Genomic DNA, 19,457 nt, shown 5'->3' on the forward strand with positions numbered 1-19,457 from the left:
TGTTAACAGTGGTACTGTGTTTGGGGCCGGAACTGGACCATCAACTTTTCTTTTATTTCCAGGTTCTGATATCCATTGTTTTTCTTTCTACTTCTAGGTTTAACATTGTTCCCTTCCAGGTTTGACTCATGAATGCCTGCATGCACACAAGTGACCGTGCCGCCTTTTTTTTTTTTTTTTTTTTGAGACAGCACTTTAGTTTGCGCGTGTAACTTTCGTCTATTGTACGCTATCGTCTATATAGGTCACCGCTCCCGGCCCGGACACAAAGTCACCCTGCGCCCCCTCTCAAGAAGCTACAACCGTCATCCCGCCGTCCTTGAAACTTGGCACCGACCGTCAAGCTTCTTCACCCGGATAAGAACTGCCCTCCGCTTCCCTCTCCCGAAAGCTTCAACCGTCACCCCTCCGAAATTTGGACTCGACCGTAGCAGTGTATAAATACCACCCGCGTTCATCTGTAAAAGTTGAGATTCTTTCTTCGGCGTCCGAAGTGGACGGTTGCCGCTGAGCTGCGTCCGCTGTCGTCTCGAAGCACGCTGTGTTGTTCCTGCTGTCACATCTAACGCCGAAAACCTCGCCAGTACGAGCGTTGAACTTCAGCCTTTTTTTCTGGGGCCTTCTGGGAGACGCCGAACATCGCCCGGTGGCCCGGTCTACCGCAAGCAAGCGCCGCGGGGGGCTCGTGCAGAGCCAACCTCAGCCCCTTGCCGACGACGGAATGTCTGCTGGCCAACCTTCATCCCAAGTTGACAGGCCCACCTACCACCTGGAGCCGGAGCACGTGCCGTCGGGGACTCGTCCGTCTCCCCGACAAGCTCATGAGGTAGCCGAATCTTCGGAGGACGACTCTACCTTCAAGGAAGGCATCTCCGATATGGACGACTCTGAAGGGTCCCAAGACTGGACCGAATCGCGAGGCAAAAAGCGCCGACGGAAAAGTGGCGGCTCGGGCACGTCCGGGACTACTAGCCACAGGCTACTTGAAGAGGGGTTCACCGTCTTGTTCGCCCCCACCAACTCCGACTCGGTTGCGTCGCTCAGTCCATCCAAGCTTACAGAATACGTCGAATGTGCTGCGCCAGGTGCCGTCAAAGAAGTCCGCGTCAACAAGGCAAGGAACTTAATCGCGGTCGAAGCACGGACACCCAAGCTCAAGGGAGTACTCCTGGACCTCAAGGTACTCTGCACCACTCCTGTCCGAGCATTCCTCCCCAGTCCCCCGAACACCTGCATCGGGCTTATCAGGGACGTGGAACTCGGCCTTTCTGACGCTGACATCCGGAACCAGATACGGGCTCCAGTCAAGATCTGGGACGTGCGGCGACTTGGGGAGAAGTCTAAACTCGTGAAGATTGTCTTCCTCGGGAAGACGCGGCCCGACTCCCTCCTCTACGGACTAGTTCGAACTCCGGTCCTGCCTTTCAAGGTAAAAGCCCTGCAGTGTCGGCGGTGCCTCCGTTACGGCCATATATCCGCGGTCTGCAATCGTCCCCAGGCATGCGCACGATGCGGCGCCTCACACGACGGCGGGTGCGAATCACCCGAACCAAAGTGCATCAACTGTCGTCAGAGCCATGAGGCCACGTCCTCGTCCTGCCCAACCCGACGTCGAGAGGTCGCCATCTCGCGTTACCGCTCAGAAAACAACGCAACGTTCCGGGATGCTCGCGAAGCACTCCGCAACTCCTCGTCAGCCAAGTCAGACAAGAATTCACGCAGTGAGCAGGGTAGCACCCCCTCAGACAAGAATGTACCCCAAGACGCGCGTCCTTCCCCGACTGACACTCATGCACCGGCGGTATCATCCCCTACCTGCCAAGAAACCGATGCCACTCCCGGCACCAGCCTCTCAGCCTACAGCACCACGGTAAAACAGACCTGGGCAGAAACTGTCAAAAGCTCGAAACCATCCAAAGGCCGCGACACCCGAGCTTCTCGACAAGGCGCACCTGTGCCGCCATCTTCAGGCCACACCGAAGCCGCCGCCCCCTTCTCGCCGCATCCCTTCAAGTCCATTGTAACCATGATCTTTGGCGCCGTGCGTGACCTAATCCACATCCTGCCAACATCCTCGTTCCGTAAGTTCCTGGAAGCCGTCCTAGCGCTCGAGGGCATCATAGGGGCGCTGCTCTGAAGCTCGACTGACAGCGGTACCCTTAGCCCCGCTGATGCCTCCCTCAGTGCATCAGTCCCCTGCTAGAGGGCGACGACAGACCCCTGTGGCTCTACAGTGGAACTGTGCAGGTCTGCTGACCAGACTGGCAGAGTTGTCCCTCTACCTTCAACAATGGAAGATACCCATTTTAGCTCTTTGCGAAGCTGGTCTCCCAGGAAATCGCAGCATCCCTGGGTATTTTGCTTATAAAAACCCGTCCATACCAAGCTTTCCAAACGGCAGCACTGCAATTTATATCCAAAAAGCTATCCCTCACCATGTCGTGGATGTCTCTGACCTCTGCACTGTTAACCGGGACCTCGTTGCGGTGCGTGCTGAGATCGCCGGGCGGCGCCTCACTATTATCTCAATTTATGTCCGCCCAGGAGGGGGCGCTGTGGAGGTCTCCGGCTTGGTGGATTCCCTGCGCACCAGGATCACCGATCCGGTTGTGATCTGTGGGGACTGGAACGCTCATCATGCTCTATGGGGTGACACCAGAGAAGATGCAAGGGGCAGGATGCTGGCAGAACAGTTTGGAGAACACAACCTTGTTGTGGCCAACGACGGCTCCCCGACATTTTTCCGGCCACCCTGCACTTTCAGTGCCATCGACGTCACAGCCCATTCACCGGAGATCCCACTGTCTTGGCGGGTTGCAGCCGACACCATGGGCAGTGATCACTTCCCAGTCTTCATCGACATCATAGGCCTACAACGTCCTGGGGTCCACGAGATCTCCGTTATTCACTGGGACCGGTTCCGAGACAACCTAGGGCGTTCTACACGACCCCTCCTGGAGGCCATCAGCGACGCGGCGAAAGAAGCCACAATCAAGGCATCCGTACCTACATCCTTCCCTGCACCCGACCTGACCCTTCTAAACCTGTGTGCAGCAAGACGGAGGGCCCAGAGACTTCTGCAACGTAAGGGTGGCGTGACCTTTAAGACCCTCTTTAACAGGATTGACGCTGCCCTACGACGCTATGCCAAAAAATGCTTCTAGCGGCAGTGGGATTTGATCTGCTCTTCGGTGGATGCAACCACACCAGCCCGGCGTATCTGGAGGCTTATGGACAGTCTGTCCGGGAAAAGAATGTACAGCCTCCCATTCGCTTCTCTGGCCCTATGCACGGGAAAGCTACAAGCGGCCCTGGCCGAAGACTTTGCTACTCTCTATGCCGCGGCCGTTTCCCAGCCAAAGCCGCGCTGCCATGCGGATAAAACACCTTTCTGCATGGATGCCCCTTTTACGGAATCCGAACTGAGATCCGCACTGAGAGCCTCCAAGAGACGAGGGGCACCGGGACCAGACGGGGTCACGACGCAAATGTTACAGAACCTGCCAGATTCACGTTTACAGGAACTTCTTTCGTCGTTCAATGATATCTGGGCCTCATCAGAATCTCCAGCGGTTTGGCGACTGGCATGGGTGGTCCCTGTACTCAAGAGTGGCAAACCAGCAGGAGACTTATCGTCCTACCGGCCGGTGTCCCTCACCTCATGCGTTGCCAAGCTCTTCGAGCGGCTGGTACACGCCCGCTTGATCTGGTGGCTGGAGGAACACAACCTACTCCCGTCAAATATAACTGGGTTCAGGTCCCGTCTCTCCGCACAAGACAGTATCCTGGACATTGTCAGTGCAGTGCAGCATGCAGCAGCTAGCCGTAAGTCTACCGTGGCGGCATTCTTCGATATTCAGGCTGCATTCGACAATGTGGAACCGGCATCAGTCCTGGCCCAACTAACCTCTTGGGGTATCACGGGAAGAGTTCAGGGCTTCCTCGAGGGTTTTCTTTCGGACAGATCAATCCAAGTCAAACTGAGCAACACACTCAGCCAGTCAAGACCGGTGCAACGCGGTCTACCCCAGGGCAGCGTCCTGTCGCCTCTACTCTTTAACATCGCCATTGCGGGCCTCCCAGCCGCTCTTCCCAACTCAAGGATCCCGATTGGCATTTCTATGTACGCGGACGACTTATGCATCTGGGTCTCTGGCTTCCGACACCCAACCTTGAGAGCCATAATGCAATCCGCCATAAACAAGATCCAGGCCTTCCTCGAGAACCAAGGTCTTTCAATTTCCGGTCACAAGGCAGCAGCCATGGTCTTCCCAGGAAGGAACCGCCGGTTGCGGGAGGTCAAGCTCCAACTGGACTCGCAGCCCCTGCACCTTGTATCAAAGCACCGCTTCCTCGGCATTACTCTTCAGAACCGCTGCAAGTGGCAAGACCAGATAAAGGCCGTCACGGCTTCCACCATCTCTTCCCGGAACGCTGTGCGCCGGGTCGGAGGGCAGAACTGGGGCAACTCTCCCCGATCCATGCTGACCCTTCATTCTTCTTTGGTGGTGAGCCGACTCATGTATAGCTTACCATACATGGACCTCCTCCCCAGTCAGGCCGACAAACTCGAACGGCTACACCGCGCGGGCCTGCGAACATCGCTAGGCGTTCCCAGAAGCGCCAAAAACGAGAGGGTGTATGAGGAGGCCCGGTCGCTTCCTTTGCACCTCCAAGCCTCCCAACGCCTTTTGCTGCAAGTCATTCGTCTAGGGGAGACTCATCCTGGCCAGTCCCTGATCAAGAGGCTCAGGACCCGAACTCAATCCAAACTCAGCCTCGCCACCAAGACCCTTGCCGCACTTGGATGGGAACCCCCCCAGATAATCAACCCGCACGGCAGGACACCCCCTTGGGAGGCAGGCCTGCAGTTAGCCGAACTCCTACCCGGCGTCCGCATGAAGGCCAACACGCCCCCTCTGGTCCTCAAAGCAGCTGCACAAGAACAGCTAGCAGCAAGGTACCCTCGGCATCTACACATATACACGGACGGTTCGGTGGACAGGTCTCGGCAAAGCAGCACGGCAGCCTACCACATCCTGGACTTACAAAAAGACTGGAGCGCCCGCACTACTCACATGGTGTCGTCCACGACCGCCGAGCTGCTGGCGATCGCAGAAGCCCTGACTGCGACGAAGTCGCTGCCTCCACAACAAATCGTTGTCCTCACGGACTCACGTGAAGGAATTCAGCGCATACGCAAACCTGGTCCATGCCCCACTGCCAACGAGGTGAGACGGGTAGCCCGCCAGCTTGAAGAACATGGACACTCCATCTCGCTCCAGTGGGTCCCATCCCATGTGGGCCTCCGCGGAAACGAGATTGTGGACCGCATAGCCTTACGTGCCCACGACCTCTCTCCTACACTAAGGGCGCCTCCTAATCCCAAGCGCTACCAGCAAGCCATCCAGGCTTTCTTCTCGGATATTTCCCCCTGGAGCAGCTCAAAGCGGCCACCTTGCCTGACCCAGGGGTTAAAACGGTCCGACGCGACGCTGCTCTTCCGACTTAGAACAGGGAGCGCATACACAGGGAAGTTCCTCCACCGGTTTGGACGCAGAGACACTCCGCTCTGTCAGCGGTGTGCGGTCACAGAGGACGAGGTTCACATAGTCTGGGGCTGCCCTCTTCACGAGGAAGCTCGAAGGACGTTTCTCTCCGCCCTATCCTCACAACACATCCGACCGATGACAGCATCAGACGTAGTTTTCCCTGAAGGTCCCAGGCATAGAAGACGGATCATACAGTCCCTCCTACTGGGTTTCCTACGAGAGACCGGTCTAGCAGAGCAACTATGACGCCCTCCTGCTCTTCCGCTAAGTGCCACTAGCCCAGCCCGGACTCGCTAACTGGCTCACTGAGACATGAATGCTGCTGGTTTATTTTGCCTTCCCCCCCCCCCTCCCCCCCTACTCACCTAAGTCCCATCTTTTCCCCTCCTCCTATCCCAGGGCGGAACAACGCTTGCACTTTTGGCAAAGCTAACCCTGCCTTCCCCACATCACGACACCCCCCCCCCCCCCCCCCCTGTAAAAGTTCTTCCTGACGAAGGCCGGACTCCGGCCGAAACGTCGAAGATTAAATCGTCCGTTGTTGCTGTTTTCACTAAGGGTTTTTTTCTTCTCAGTTTTATACCCACGCCTCCGGCCTCCCGCCACCATGCCCGTTATATATATATATATATATATATATATATATATATATATTCTTTTTAAGGACACTTTAAATAAAGAAGTTATCCCTTAGGGATAACGTTATCGACCGCGGCAGATCACAGGTTAGGGGCGTAAACTGATAATGAGCTAATTAGTCGTATACGATTCCCCAATTAGCTTTTGAAATATTCATCATATGGGCCCATTCGAAAAATTCGAGATTTGTTGCCCGGCATCAAAATGTGCCATAGCTGTTACTCGAATTCAGAGAACTCAGGTTTTCTTCGCGCTGTTTTCCGGAAATTTCATACTGCGCGGATACCAATATAACGAAACAATGAACCAAAACGGTTAGGGAAGTCCCTCCCTGAAGCAACGTTAGCCTCCGCAGCGGGTCATCGCCAGCCAATACAGCGTCCCGTTAGTCCCGTTGTCTGGTGTTGATAGTACGCATAATAAACGTGCGTCACATTCGATGTTTGCGCCATTGTAGTGGTGTATCGTGGGACTTGAAGTTGACAAAGAGAATCCTCGGGTGGGTTGTGCTGCAGCATGCGCCAGTATCAACGGCAAGCCGTGCTAGTATACGTCGTTTTGGTTTTTAAAGCGACAGCTTTACGGGCAGCACTTTGCAGAGATTTCGTCCTCGTCACTTGTCGTCGCCGCCGGCTGAAAGAATGGAAAAACGCTTCTTCTCTCCCCTCTTGCCGAGAGGAGAGGGAATTCGGGAAATCCTGGACGCCGTTCCGCGCCAAGAGAGTCAGAGAGCGAAGAGGGCAGCACTCATCGTGTCGTCTGCTTGAAAGACTTAATTATTTTCAAACATTACGGGTGTCACGCGAAATCCCGCTTTGACAGTATCTAGTTGGTACGCGTAATGTTGGATGGTTTTAGAAACTTCCACCCTGCTTACCCACTTACTTCACGGATCACTGGTGGCAGTCGTCAGTGGCATCCTTGATCGACGCCAACCACGATGGCCATGAGAATTAACCACGTCGCGCCCAAGTCCTCAGGTACGCGACGTGATATCGCATTCGTTTTTTCGCACATTGTGGGTGATAAATGCGGCTTCTTTTCATTTATCATTTGAGGATAGTGTCGCCGGTGTCGTCAATGGATGTGCTGACCCTTCTTACCTTCTGCTATCTCGATAGGTTCAATCTCGAAGGGCACTAGAGGCGATATGGGGACAGAGTCTAGTGGATTATCTAGTAAATACGGGATGCGGTAAGTGTGCATGCTTACTGTTTCAAGGCAAGTCGAGGGGGGTTCAACAGTGTTTTCTGAATGCGTTGGCAGCTTGTTCGCAATAAATCCTTCTATCATTCTCGATTTCTAGTCAAAGGGAAACTCCGCCGATTTTTCATTCTCTTCGATTTGGCAGGAAATTGACAGACCTCGGCAATAACCTTTTTTTGAACTGGTAATCAAAGTATTTTATAAAAATAATAAAAAATTCTGTGAAGTTACTGAATTTTCAAGTTACACCGGCCGCAAGGGTTCCAGGAGGCGACTCTCTGCTGGCGACAACGAAGAATCCCTACTTCTCCCTACCCGCGTACGTCACCGGCGGGCAGGCGGACGAGCGACCCAGGTAGCCGCGATTACAGACTTGTACGTAACGCGTTACAAGTAATGGATTACTTGTAATCGATTACATTATACTGTCCTTTTGTAACGCTTCCATTACTTCCTTTAAAGAGTAACGATCCTTGTAATTGAATTACTTTTTTGTTGTAATCGGTTACAAAATTACCCATTACAATTTTTCTCAAATATATATATATATATATATATATATACGAGGGGGGACCCAAAAGAAACCGAACTAATTCTTTTTTAAGCAGAGCTTTTGCAGTACCGCGTTTTGCCGCCAGGAGTTGATAGAGCGAACATTGCTGAGTCATTAGGCCTAATTCCGTCCTCGAAGAAGGTTAGGACTAGTTGCGGCTGGGTTTATAGTGACAAGTGTTTCGTGTGGGCGTCGTTTTTGCAATGTCTGATTTCTGTGAACAGCGTGCGGCGGTTAAATTTTGTTTTTTGCTCGGAAAAAGTGGAACAGAAACTATTGAACTGTTAAAAACGGCGTACAAGGACGATTCCATGGGGAAAACTCAAGTGTTTGAGTGGTTTTCCCGTTTCAAGAATGGCGACATGTCAATTGATGACAAACCTCGTTCCGGTCGTCCTTCCACGGCACGAACACATGAAAACGTTGAAAAAATTCGTGCAATCATCAACGAAGATCGACGACGGACCATTGACAAAATTGTGGAGCTGTCGGGAGTGAGTTGGAGTTCATTGCAGCGAATTCTGACAGAAGATTTGGAAATGAAAAGGGTGGCTGCCAAATTCGTGCCACGACTGCTGACTGCTGAACAAAAGCAAGGTCGCGTGGAAGCATGCTGTGCTTTGAAAGAAGAGTTCCGAAGTGACCCAAACTTTTTTTCAGAAGTTATTACAGGTGACGAAACTCGGTGCTATGGTTACGATCCTGAATCAAAGCAACAATCAAGCCAGTGGAAGACTTCAGGTTCGCCTCGCCCCAAGAAAGCTCGTCAGGTGAAATCAAACATCAAAACAATGCTGATTAGTTTTCTCGGTGTGAAAGGAGTCGTCCATTCAGAGTTTGTTCCGCAGGGTCAGACAGTTAGCCAGGCTTTCTACTTGGAGGTTTTGAAAAGATTGCGCAACAGTGTGCGGCGGAAGCGGCCCGATTTGTGGAAGTCGGGTGACTGGTTTTTCCATCATGACAATGCCCCGGCTCACACTGCCTTGTCTGTACGACAATTCTTGACCAAAAATGGTATGACCCCTGTTCCTCACCCCCCTACTCATTCGACCTTGCCCCGTGCGACTTTTTTTTGTTTCCTAGAATGAAAAGAGAAATGAAAGGAAAGCGTTTTGCTGACGTTGCTGAGGTGAAGAAAAAAACGACGGAGGCGCTGTCGAGCATCACAAAAGATGAATTTAAAAAATGTTTCGACACATGGATTAAAAGGTTAGAAAGTGTATTAGTGCAAGTGGACAGTACTTTGAAGGAGATTGAACGTTTGTACTTGAAATGGGAATAAATAAGTGCAAAAAAATTTAGTTCGGTTTCTTTTGGGTCCCCCCTCGTATATATATATATATATATATATATATATATATATATATATATATATGGGTGGTTTCATCTCAAATCGTGCAGGCAAAAAGGGTCGAATTTTTAATTTTGATCAAAAAAATATATGTTATGGCGCCGTTTCTAAAACCGCAGTCGACACAAACCGCAAGTTCGTCAGATTTTTCGTTCTCGACTTATGAATTTTTAAAGAGGCCGCGGCGAAAAGCAATGTTTTTCACACCCGTCGTGGGTCGGATGTTTCGCTTGATCTCCCGCCATGGATTTTCAGTCCACATTATATTATCTTTTTTGAAGCACTCTGTGGACACATTTAAAAGGCTCCAATACCATGAAATAATTTTAGGCCTTTTGCTTTTTTTCTGTAAAAATGTCAAAAACGCCTCCTCGGTCAATTGTTGACGAACTTTGACAATTAATTACTGGAGATCTACTTGGGTTACACCGATATTTTTTATGTCCACGGAGAGCCCAAAACACGTTCTTTATATTTATTACAAAATTCCTTGGCTGTATAAAATATCCTTTGCGGTACGTTTACGTTAATATTATGCAAAAACCAAAAAGTACCATTTTTGAAATTGATTTTCTCAAAAAACCCATTTTTTATTTTTTTAATTTTTTGTTCAAATGTAGATATGATAGTTGTCTACACGAAAATCAAGCCTAGAAAGTGTATATTTTGTTTGCATGTTTTATATTTAGGCCTCAATATCGGAAAAAGACGTCTTTGTTTTGCAAGACCTAAGTCAGACATAGCGACCCATGCGTCTCTATGAATTGTGAAAAAGTTTTCTTGAATTTTCTTCTGCATTTTGTAATCAATTATAAACAGATTTTGTGGTATTGAATATTTATGTATGTTTTGATAAGAGCGGGAACCATGAGATACATATCTAACCAAATCAGCAGGCCTAGTAGACTTTCAATAACCAAAAGGCACAGACGTTGTATTGTTTCGATTTATAAACCTTTCAAAGTAAACTAGCACGATTAGCTATTAGCTGTCATATTACTAAGACAAAGAAAGTCACCACATTGTCGATATATTATATACAATTCTTTACGAAACCAAACACTGGGGCTTGTTCACAGCACATCACACAGGTCACCAGGGAATGTCCTTTCACTTCCGTAATACACGAAAGTGGTGACACAGAAACGGTCCGAAACACACAGAGAGTGTGTCATGGAGAGGGGTAGGAAATAAAAATAAATAAATAGGAATTAAATTGCCCAACTCCGATCTTAACGAAAACTGCGTAAAAAACAAAAACAAATAAAGTATTTAGGTTCGAGCGGTGGCAAGGCGATAGGTCCACGCCTGGTGGAGAGTCAGACAAAGAAGTCGACGGCACGTAAAGGTAAAACAAACAAAAAAATCAATAATTTAATAAAGACGGGAAAACTCAGCCGCACATGGCAAGAACAAAAACCAACTCCCCCAGGCATTCCCTAAACGAGACGCAACCAAATGCGTGCGAACACGCTCTCTACATCACCGCCAGGCCGCTACGCCATGACGAAATAAACCCAACAACCGAACAGTGCTAACAAACAGTTAGTAAGAAAACACTGACAAAAAAAAAACCTTCAGAAAAAACCGCACCCGAGAAACAAAGTTCAGCGGGGCGAAGAAACACGCACGAGTCGGTCCCACGACATTGAAGTCTGGCAGGATGACGGCGTCCAGATGCTCTAATCTGTTCCTCCCTCTATTGAGCACATCCACGACGGCTATGCGGAACAGTGGCTGTACGAAAGAAAGTGAAGAATAGATTCGAGCAGGCGATGCGCGAGAAGGTAACCGAGACTATGCTTCAAGCTTCATATCGGGAGAGGAGCTTTCGTAGTTTCTGCAGTTACTCAAACTTTCTCTGTCCCCTTCCCTTTTTCAAAAGAACACGTCAGCCGGCGCAAACGTTTCATCTCGGGAGAAGCCCACTCTTCACAAACGGTTATAGTTGACAAGGAGGCTGACTTCGACCCAACTAGTCTCCGGGCAGAATACAAACACAAGTATATTTACCAACACGCTCGTTTTAATGTCAGTCTCCGGGCTTTGCTGTTTCCAAAAGAGATAACCCTTTATAAGGACAGAACGAGCGGGTTGGTGGGGATATTTAAACTTAAACACTCCCTTTTCGTTTTCTTCCTCAAGTTTAATAGATAACCCTTCGGTGCTATCGGATCTCCCCGGAGAGAGAGAGAGAGCACGGCCGTTTTAAGGTAAGGATAAGGCGCTCGAAGCTAGGGCAAACAGGCGGTATCGTTTCACGCATGCACGGATGGCTGGTTTCAAATTCCCCCACATCCCTAACGAAACCGGCCCATCTTCGTGTGTGCCTCTGCGGGATTTCTGTCCCGCGCCGCCGGTTTTAGCGCGCACGCGGCGTTGTTTTGGCTGGCAGAACAGTTGTTGACCGTCGACATTGTAAGGCCCTGGTGTCCTCATCCTTTCAGGCAACGATTCCTTTGCTTTCCCTTGTGCAATACTCTTACAGACTCCTCCTGGGTGGCTGTCACTGTTCGCCGCATCAACGACAGAATCGTACCATTTCACTCCTCGTGACACAGGGTGCGCTGCTCGCTTTACTCTCACGGGCCGTTCCATCTAACACAACGAGCGCGAAAGGTCGTGGTCATCTGCTGGCTCCGAAAGGGCGGGACGTTCATGCAGGCCAATGAGGGCCCCGAATCAATAAAACGTCTGCCGACTCCTACACGTTTAAAATTTACGACACCTGCTGGTCTGTTAATAAGTGTTGGTTTCTCTTTTTGGAACTCCTCCGATGTAGCTTGCCGCCTATAATAAAATTTAAATAATCAATAAATATATCTGGGTGGAAATACTGTATTTCATTTTTATGTGGGAACGTTGAAAAAAAAGAAAAAAACTATTTCCAAGCTTGTGAAGACGCGCAATTCGCAAGTCCATTTCGAGCCGTAAAAACACGTCTTTGTACGATATTGATGCTTAAATGTAGAACATACAAACAAAATATACACTTTCTAGGCTTTATTTTCGTGTAGAAAACTATCATATCTACCTTTGAACAAAAAATAAAAAAAATAAAAAATGGGTTTTTTGAGAAAATCAATTTCAAAAATGGTACTTTTTGGTTTTTGCATAATATTAACGTAAACGTACCGCAAAGGATATTTTATACAGCCAAGGCATTTTATAATAAATATAAAGAGCGTGTTTTGGGCTCTCCGTGGACATAAAAAATATCGGTGTAACCCAAGTAGATCTCCAGTAATTAATTGTCAAAGTTCGTCAACAATTGACCGAGGAGGCGTTTTTGACATTTTTACAGAACAAAAGCAAAAGGCCTAAAATTATTTCATGGTATTATAGCCTTTTAAATCTGTCCAAAGAGTGCTTCAAAAAAGATAATATAATGTGGACTGAAAATCCATGGCGGGAGATCAAGCGAAACATCCGACCCACGACGGGTGTGAAAAACACTGCTTTTCGCCGCGGCCTCTTTAAAAATTCATAAGTCGAGAACAAAAAATCCGACGAACTTGCGGTTTGTGTCGACTGCGGTTTTAGAAACGGCGCCATAACATATATTTTTTTCATCGAAATTAAAAATTCGACCCTTTTTGCCTGCACGATTTGAGATGAAACCACCCATATATATATACATTTTTTTTTGAAAAAAAAAAAAGGGGGTGGGGGCTAGATGCGCTGGAGTCATTCAGCTCTGGGCAAAGGTCAAATATTTTTTTTTTTCTTTTTCGAAGCCACTAAGCACAGGACCTCGAGGTTTAGTAGGCCATTTCACTATGCTTTGTTTCCTGGGTAAATTTTTTTAGGGAGTACACCGGAAACTACGTCCTGGTATGACCTTAACCAGTCTCTTGTGAGCACGGTGTAAGATACACTCTTTAGGTGGGGCTGAACGCGCGGCGCGAGGAATCAGATAGTGTTCGTTCGACGGGCATCCGAAAGGCTGCATCATTCCGCGGCTGACAGTGTCGCCGGCGGCCAGACGGCGAAACTGTGTGAGAGCGAAAAAAATTATCTCGTTGCCATGATACCCCGGTACAGCGTGGTCTTCCTGCCCGTGCGACAACCTTGCTGGAGCTCTGCGCGTGTGGAGCATGAGGCGGCACGAGCCGTCTTTGCCGTGCCCACGGGTCGACGAGTCATCTGCCGGCGCCGCTTGAAACCGCAGTGAGAGAGAGAGTGAAAAGCGAGCTTTATCTGCACTGCGCGAGCAGCGCGCTGTCCTCACCTGAAGAGTATTATCTTACACCGTGCTTGTGAGTAATGTATTGAAACGGCACTCTTTTTATTCATTTATTTGTTTTTCACAAGAGGGATTGGGTATGTCGGCGTCACTCACTCAGCTTTAAGCTCAGTTTTTTTTTTTTTTTCGGAACAACTGAGCCGGAAGCCCCAAGGATTATGCTACCATAATAAAAAAGTTGAATGGGAAGTAACCTGGGAGGTAATCGATTACTTCGGAGTATTTTTTCCATTACTTTCTTGAGGCTGTAATTGTTATTGTAATTGGTTACTTTTTTCAGTGAAGTAATTGTAATCGGTTACTTTTTTTCAGTAACGTGTACAAGTCTGGGCCGCGAAGTGGCTTTCCGGGCGCCAGCGATCCAGATTATTTTTTCCCAGCTTCAAGGTTGAAAGTTCCTTTGCAATGGATAGCGGTCTGTGATCCGCGGTAGATTGTAGGAACAGTGCCGGGAAAAGCTTCTTTCCTACCCTCCTTTTTGTGGGGGAAAAGAAAAAAGTACTTTTTGGCACCAATGGAGGCCAGCCACGTCAAGTTGCTTTCGCGCGAGCTGTTTGCGAGAGAGAAATAGTGTCACGTGAAACATTCTCACTTACGCTCGGAACACAATATAGCCACGTGCTGCGAGTTGAGTATCGTTCTGCAGCTGGAAGTTGAAACAGCCTCAAGAGCGGCAAACGCAGACTCAAGCCGGCTGTGACCACTACGACATCCGTCCAAAGAGGGCCCCTAAAATATCGAAAACAAATAGTACAAATTGTAGCTCTATATTCGACATCTGGCGCAGTCACATTTGTTGTACACAATTGCGTCAGTGATTTTTTTTTTCTTCTTTTTATGAACATTATATTTATTTTTGACCTCGAGTCTAGCTCGGGCTAGGGTGCCTTCATGCGCGCTTTGCTTAGGGTGGTGGCATCTCGCCATTTTGTCACACACGTTTATTTTTATTTTTTGTTGAGAAGCGTGTGTCCCTGCACGCGCTTGTGGCGCTGACTGTGCTATGGCGACATTTTGTTTTCGTCGATTTCTTTATATTTTCCCCGTGAGCGCGTGCTGTCGGCATCTGGTACTACAAAGGGTGGCATCACCCTAAACAGAAGGACATTGAGGCACCCTAGCTCGGGCCACTCTCGGAGTTTCACTCACGTGGCCGATCTGTTGAAGACGAGAAGTGAAATGTCTAAACAAAGTTCAAGTCTGAGTTTAGACATGACTTTCGAGTCTTCGACATATCGCTATTCGTGTTTGGTATTAGTGAGGTTTATGGAACAGGTGTTGAGCTTGAGGGGATGTCCCGTTTGGCTTTCATGCAGTCAGCTTATTTGAAAACTTTAATGTCATAAATGTCCACATATTATATGACTACAGGCTTGCCACTAACCTAAAAGTGGAGCAACTTAGAAATACGAGCTTCTTTTTATAAATCTCGCACAAATCTCGAAACCCATTCACAGTTCCCCTACCCACGGAGCTGAATGTTGGGAGGGGATCACACCGAGAACAAACTATGGCACACAAACGCCGAAATAGGCTGTTCCTAAATTATTTAATCTGTATTTTGCTAAAGGTATTAATTGGGACAAGGTATCGTTGAGTGAAGTGAGGTCATCCTTTTTCACTGATGATTGGTGTAGTTACTCTCTTTACTTCGTGCTCAATTCTTATTACTATGAGCTTATTTTTTTTTTTTGCCCGTCATGCCCGACATGTAAATATTGGAATACTGTAAAGTATTACGCTCATAATACTGTGATAAAGCTCAATTTCTGTACATTTGTGTTTCTCTTTTGATTGTTGCATTATTTCCTCACACTGTTGCTGCTGCTGTAGGGGGTCAGGAACCCGTCAAGCTGTACCTCGCAGCTTTTTTTTTCCCGATCGCCATCATTATCTAATGGTGGAAATAAACATTATTGTTATTATTATTATTATTAATCATACGAAAGAGCGGGTGCCTGGTTTGTCAAGTGGTTAGCGTGAAATGTTCTCTCGCAGAAGAAATGGTAAAAACATTTTAATTTTTTTCTATGGCGGAGAAAAGAGAAATATTACATAGGGCTGAAAAGCTTTTTGAAACCATGAAAATATTAATGTCGTTGAGGGGAGGCACGCAAATTTACAGCTCATAAACGCTGTGCAAAACCAGAACTTAAAAAAAAATCTACATATCCACTTTCTTCCCACATGCACTCGCGGATGGGTGTTTAAGTGCTTTGCATTTTACTCCAACAATATATATATATATATATATATATACGCACACACCATCGTACGTGGTCTCCGAGGAGGAAATAAACGAACATGTACAGATAAATGAACCGTACTTAATCCAATGAATCAAAGAATCAAAGTTTGTACGAACCCGCCGAAAGCTCCTGGCTCCACCGTTATTTTGGCTTTCGGCGGGTTCGTACAAACTTTTGATTCGCTGGATTAAGTACGGTTCATTTATCTGCATATATATATGTTCGTTTATATATATATATCTGTCCAAACATTTTATTTTGTAACTTTTGATAACTTATCTTTAATTAAAAATTTTATGGTGCATTTTTGTACTTTACGCACTATTATATCTTCAAGTAAATATTCTTTATTCGAAGATGAACAGTGTATTTGTGTATTTCATAAGCCTTTCACTGCACCATGATGTTTGGCTCGGTGGTTGCGGAGTTCTTTTGAGTGTCATTCTAACACAGGGTGTAAGATGGACAGGTGAGGAAACGGCCCATAGAAGTCTACCGCAGCGCCGTGACCGGATTGTGTACTCGTCTGCCTGCGGGTACTCCCGATTAGCGACAGATGGCGCTGCGGCGAGAGGAAAAAAAAATCGGAATTGGAATTGCATGAAACTTTATGGGAGAGTGCGCAAAATAAACCGAGAACATGACAGTCCTCCATTGAAAATCCACGAGAAACCATCTCCGTCAGTTTAGCCGGTCGCCGCCGGTCGCCCACCTAGAGTGAGAGTTCGCGGTGCTCCACATAGATGGCGCCACAAAAAAAAAAAAAAAGAGAAACCCGAGGGGGACTCAATCCGATCGCTCATTTGGCTCTCGTTTCCCCACCTGTCTATCTTACACCCTGTTCTAACACGACCTTCATGAACAGTAACCAACCATCTGGCCTACACGAATGCTGTTCATTCTATTCCATACATTTCCTTGTTTGCGAGAATCACAGTCTACATGTGTTAGGTCAGAGCCCAGCACGCGCATGTTCGCTTTGTCGCGAACTGTGTAAACATTTGCGGAGGACGGAAAAGCGTTTCTTGTTATTTCAGATTAAGCTTCAGGTAACTGGCATCCATGATTTTCAGCCACAATATGGCCAAGTGTCGTTTCTCTGGAACGTAGATTATTCAGTGGCACTAGTGTGCGCTAGCCCACTCGGCCACCGATGCCCTTTCTCTGTCCAACCCCGCACGATCTTAGGGTGCATACGAGCAACGCTTGTAGCGTATGCAAGCGTTTGACTACGCGCGCTAACATAGCATAGAATAGAACCAACAGAACTCTCGCCTTCAGAGCCTTTATCATACCTTTCTCTAGGAGTCTGCTGAAGTCTAGTTACACGTGCAACGCGTGCTGGCGTCTGTTGAAAGCAAAAAATCTATTTTGCTTTCAAACAGTTCTATCTTATGTTGATTATTTACTTCTGCGCCTGCAGTGCATGCGCTTAGTAACATTTTTGAGGAAATCTTGCTTTTTGGCTTGTGTAAATAAATTAGACATCGCGGGAAAATGAAACTCTGAGAACCAGCAGAGCCAGCAGTTGGGATAGCGCGCGAAAATTTGAGAGAAGGATGTCAAATAAATAAAAAAAAAAAAAAAGAAAAACGAGAGAAGAATTTTTTTTTTATGTACGACGTCCACCTGAGCCTAATATTGTCAAAATAAGAACTTACGTTGTGGAAAGTTTTAGGATTTATTTGATTGAAAAAAAAAAAAAACTTGTCAGCAAAAAATAAAACAATAGTCTCTTTTTTTTTTTGCTGCCAAGTGTATATCACTTATATAGATGTCACATACGTCCACAACGTTAGTTTATTTGCTTTGACGATATTAGACTTACATGGTCATCGTCTGATCCACTGCACAATGGCGAAATAACCGACATTGCGGAACGTGGGAATCTGAAAATTTAAGCGATAATCAGAAGTACTGCGAGCGCAAGCTTGTTTGTACCTTTGGCTTGAGCTACCGCCGCACGAGTGCTGTGGCGGCTGACGTGCAATCGAACACAAAGAGCTCACGCTTGTATCCGTAGTGGTGCAGGGATCCCACGGCTTGCAACAGAGGTCAAAGTTTCGAAAGGGTCCATTAAGCTTGCCAGGAGCACTGTTCGTAGCTTGAGCGTTACATGCGACTCCTGTTTTATGTTTTGCTCTCCCGCACACCGAAGGAATACTTCCTCCGGACGTCCGCTTCCGCTCCCAAATAAGATGGCACGATAAAGTGACGAGAACCCCAAGGATTACTCCGAGTGAAAGAGAAAAAAAAAAAGACACAAATAATTGTTGTTTATTATGCCCTAGTTGCATAGGGTGACAAATAGAAAAACCCAACACCAATAAGCCTAAGCAAATGACGCAATCAATCTCCGCCCCTGCCCGTTTCGATCTGGCTGAGCGTCGTACCGGCGTGCGGTCGTGTATTTCCACACCGTGGTGCACGTTAAAGACCCCAGGCTAGCGGTTGTACTGTATTGGCTACATTGCTCGTCTACAGCTGAGAGACAAGTCGCCAATTGAGGCAGACTAACTTCAGGCAGTATAAACACAGACACAAATGAAGCACGCACGCAAAGGTATCTTTGACAAGCTTGCTGTCTGGCAGGCGGGCCAGTGGGGGCGGTCGCACCGATAGGTTCTAAACCAGTGGGGGCATGCCCCCACACTCAAAGCTGTTCCGACGGTCCCCCCCCCCCCCCCCCCCCCCCCCTCTTCTCCCGAGAGGCTGTTTGTTGCATGTTCAAGCTGCACGTCATAGGCGACGAGGCGCCACAAGCTAATCCGACGCGACGCGGTCGTTGATATTGTTACGAAGATGTGCGGCCGGCAGCAAATGACAATGACGCGTTCACTCAATGAGATAGAAAGGATTTTATGGAGGCCGTGCGCGCGAAGCGTGTCACGTGATGGCCAGGCACGCCACTGCCCCAGTGTCGCCGTGTTCTTCGCCGCAATATATATATATATATATATATATGTAGAGAGAGAGAGAGAGTGAGAGAGGTGAACGGCACGATGCGACGTGAGGCTCCACACGTCGCCCCCACACATCAAATATACTTCCGGAGCCCCTGGTGATATAATTACACTAGAGTTGCATTTGTATGGTAATTCCTATTTTGTTTGCTTTTGTATTCACTGCTCTCCTCATTAGCTAATATTGTTTAACTTTTTTTTCGCTCCAATATGTATGACCTGTGTGTGTAATCGCATTGCTGTTACTGCTAAAACTTTTGTGGTGCTGGAAACCCGTCAAGCTGTCCATGCAGCTTTTTCCCCAGTCCCCACCATTGTAAAAGTATGGGAAAAATGAACACTGAATTTTTATTAAATTCAAACGTGATAGTAATACAGATCTATTACAAAAAACAATATCTGTTTTGTGTAAACTTTTTCGCTAAAGCGTCTTTGGATCTTTTTTTTAAAAATTAGGTTGCCACCAATAAAGTTAGTTTAATATTATGTTTGGCAAGACTATATTTAGACTTCTTTAAAACGTGGGTCATGTACCGCAAATAGTTTAAGCTCGTTGCATATTCAAACATGGCACAGACACGGCAAGTGCCAAAACTCCACCGTCAACAGTTGCTGTTTTATAGCATAATTAGAGGCTCCGCATTCTGATACAAGACATTTGCTATATATAAAAGAGATAAAAGAAAAAAAATCCGAGT

General features: G+C 47.5%; 1 protein-coding gene across 1 annotated transcript; it reads left to right on the top strand.

The window, feature by feature from the left end:
* Positions 1-488: 488 nt before the first annotated feature.
* On the top strand, positions 489-2,391 carry LOC115319461. The gene has a single exon (XM_040215701.1). The coding sequence runs from the start codon at positions 722-724 to the stop codon at positions 2,135-2,137; it is 1,416 nt and encodes a 471-aa protein (XP_040071635.1). The 5' UTR covers positions 489-721; the 3' UTR covers positions 2,138-2,391.
* Positions 2,392-19,457: the final 17,066 nt, after the last annotated feature.

This window comes from Ixodes scapularis, unplaced genomic scaffold (genome assembly GCF_016920785.2).
Source record: "Ixodes scapularis isolate PalLabHiFi unplaced genomic scaffold, ASM1692078v2 PGA_scaffold5__190_contigs__length_132052651, whole genome shotgun sequence".
Classification (NCBI taxonomy): Eukaryota; Metazoa; Arthropoda; class Arachnida; order Ixodida; family Ixodidae; genus Ixodes; species Ixodes scapularis.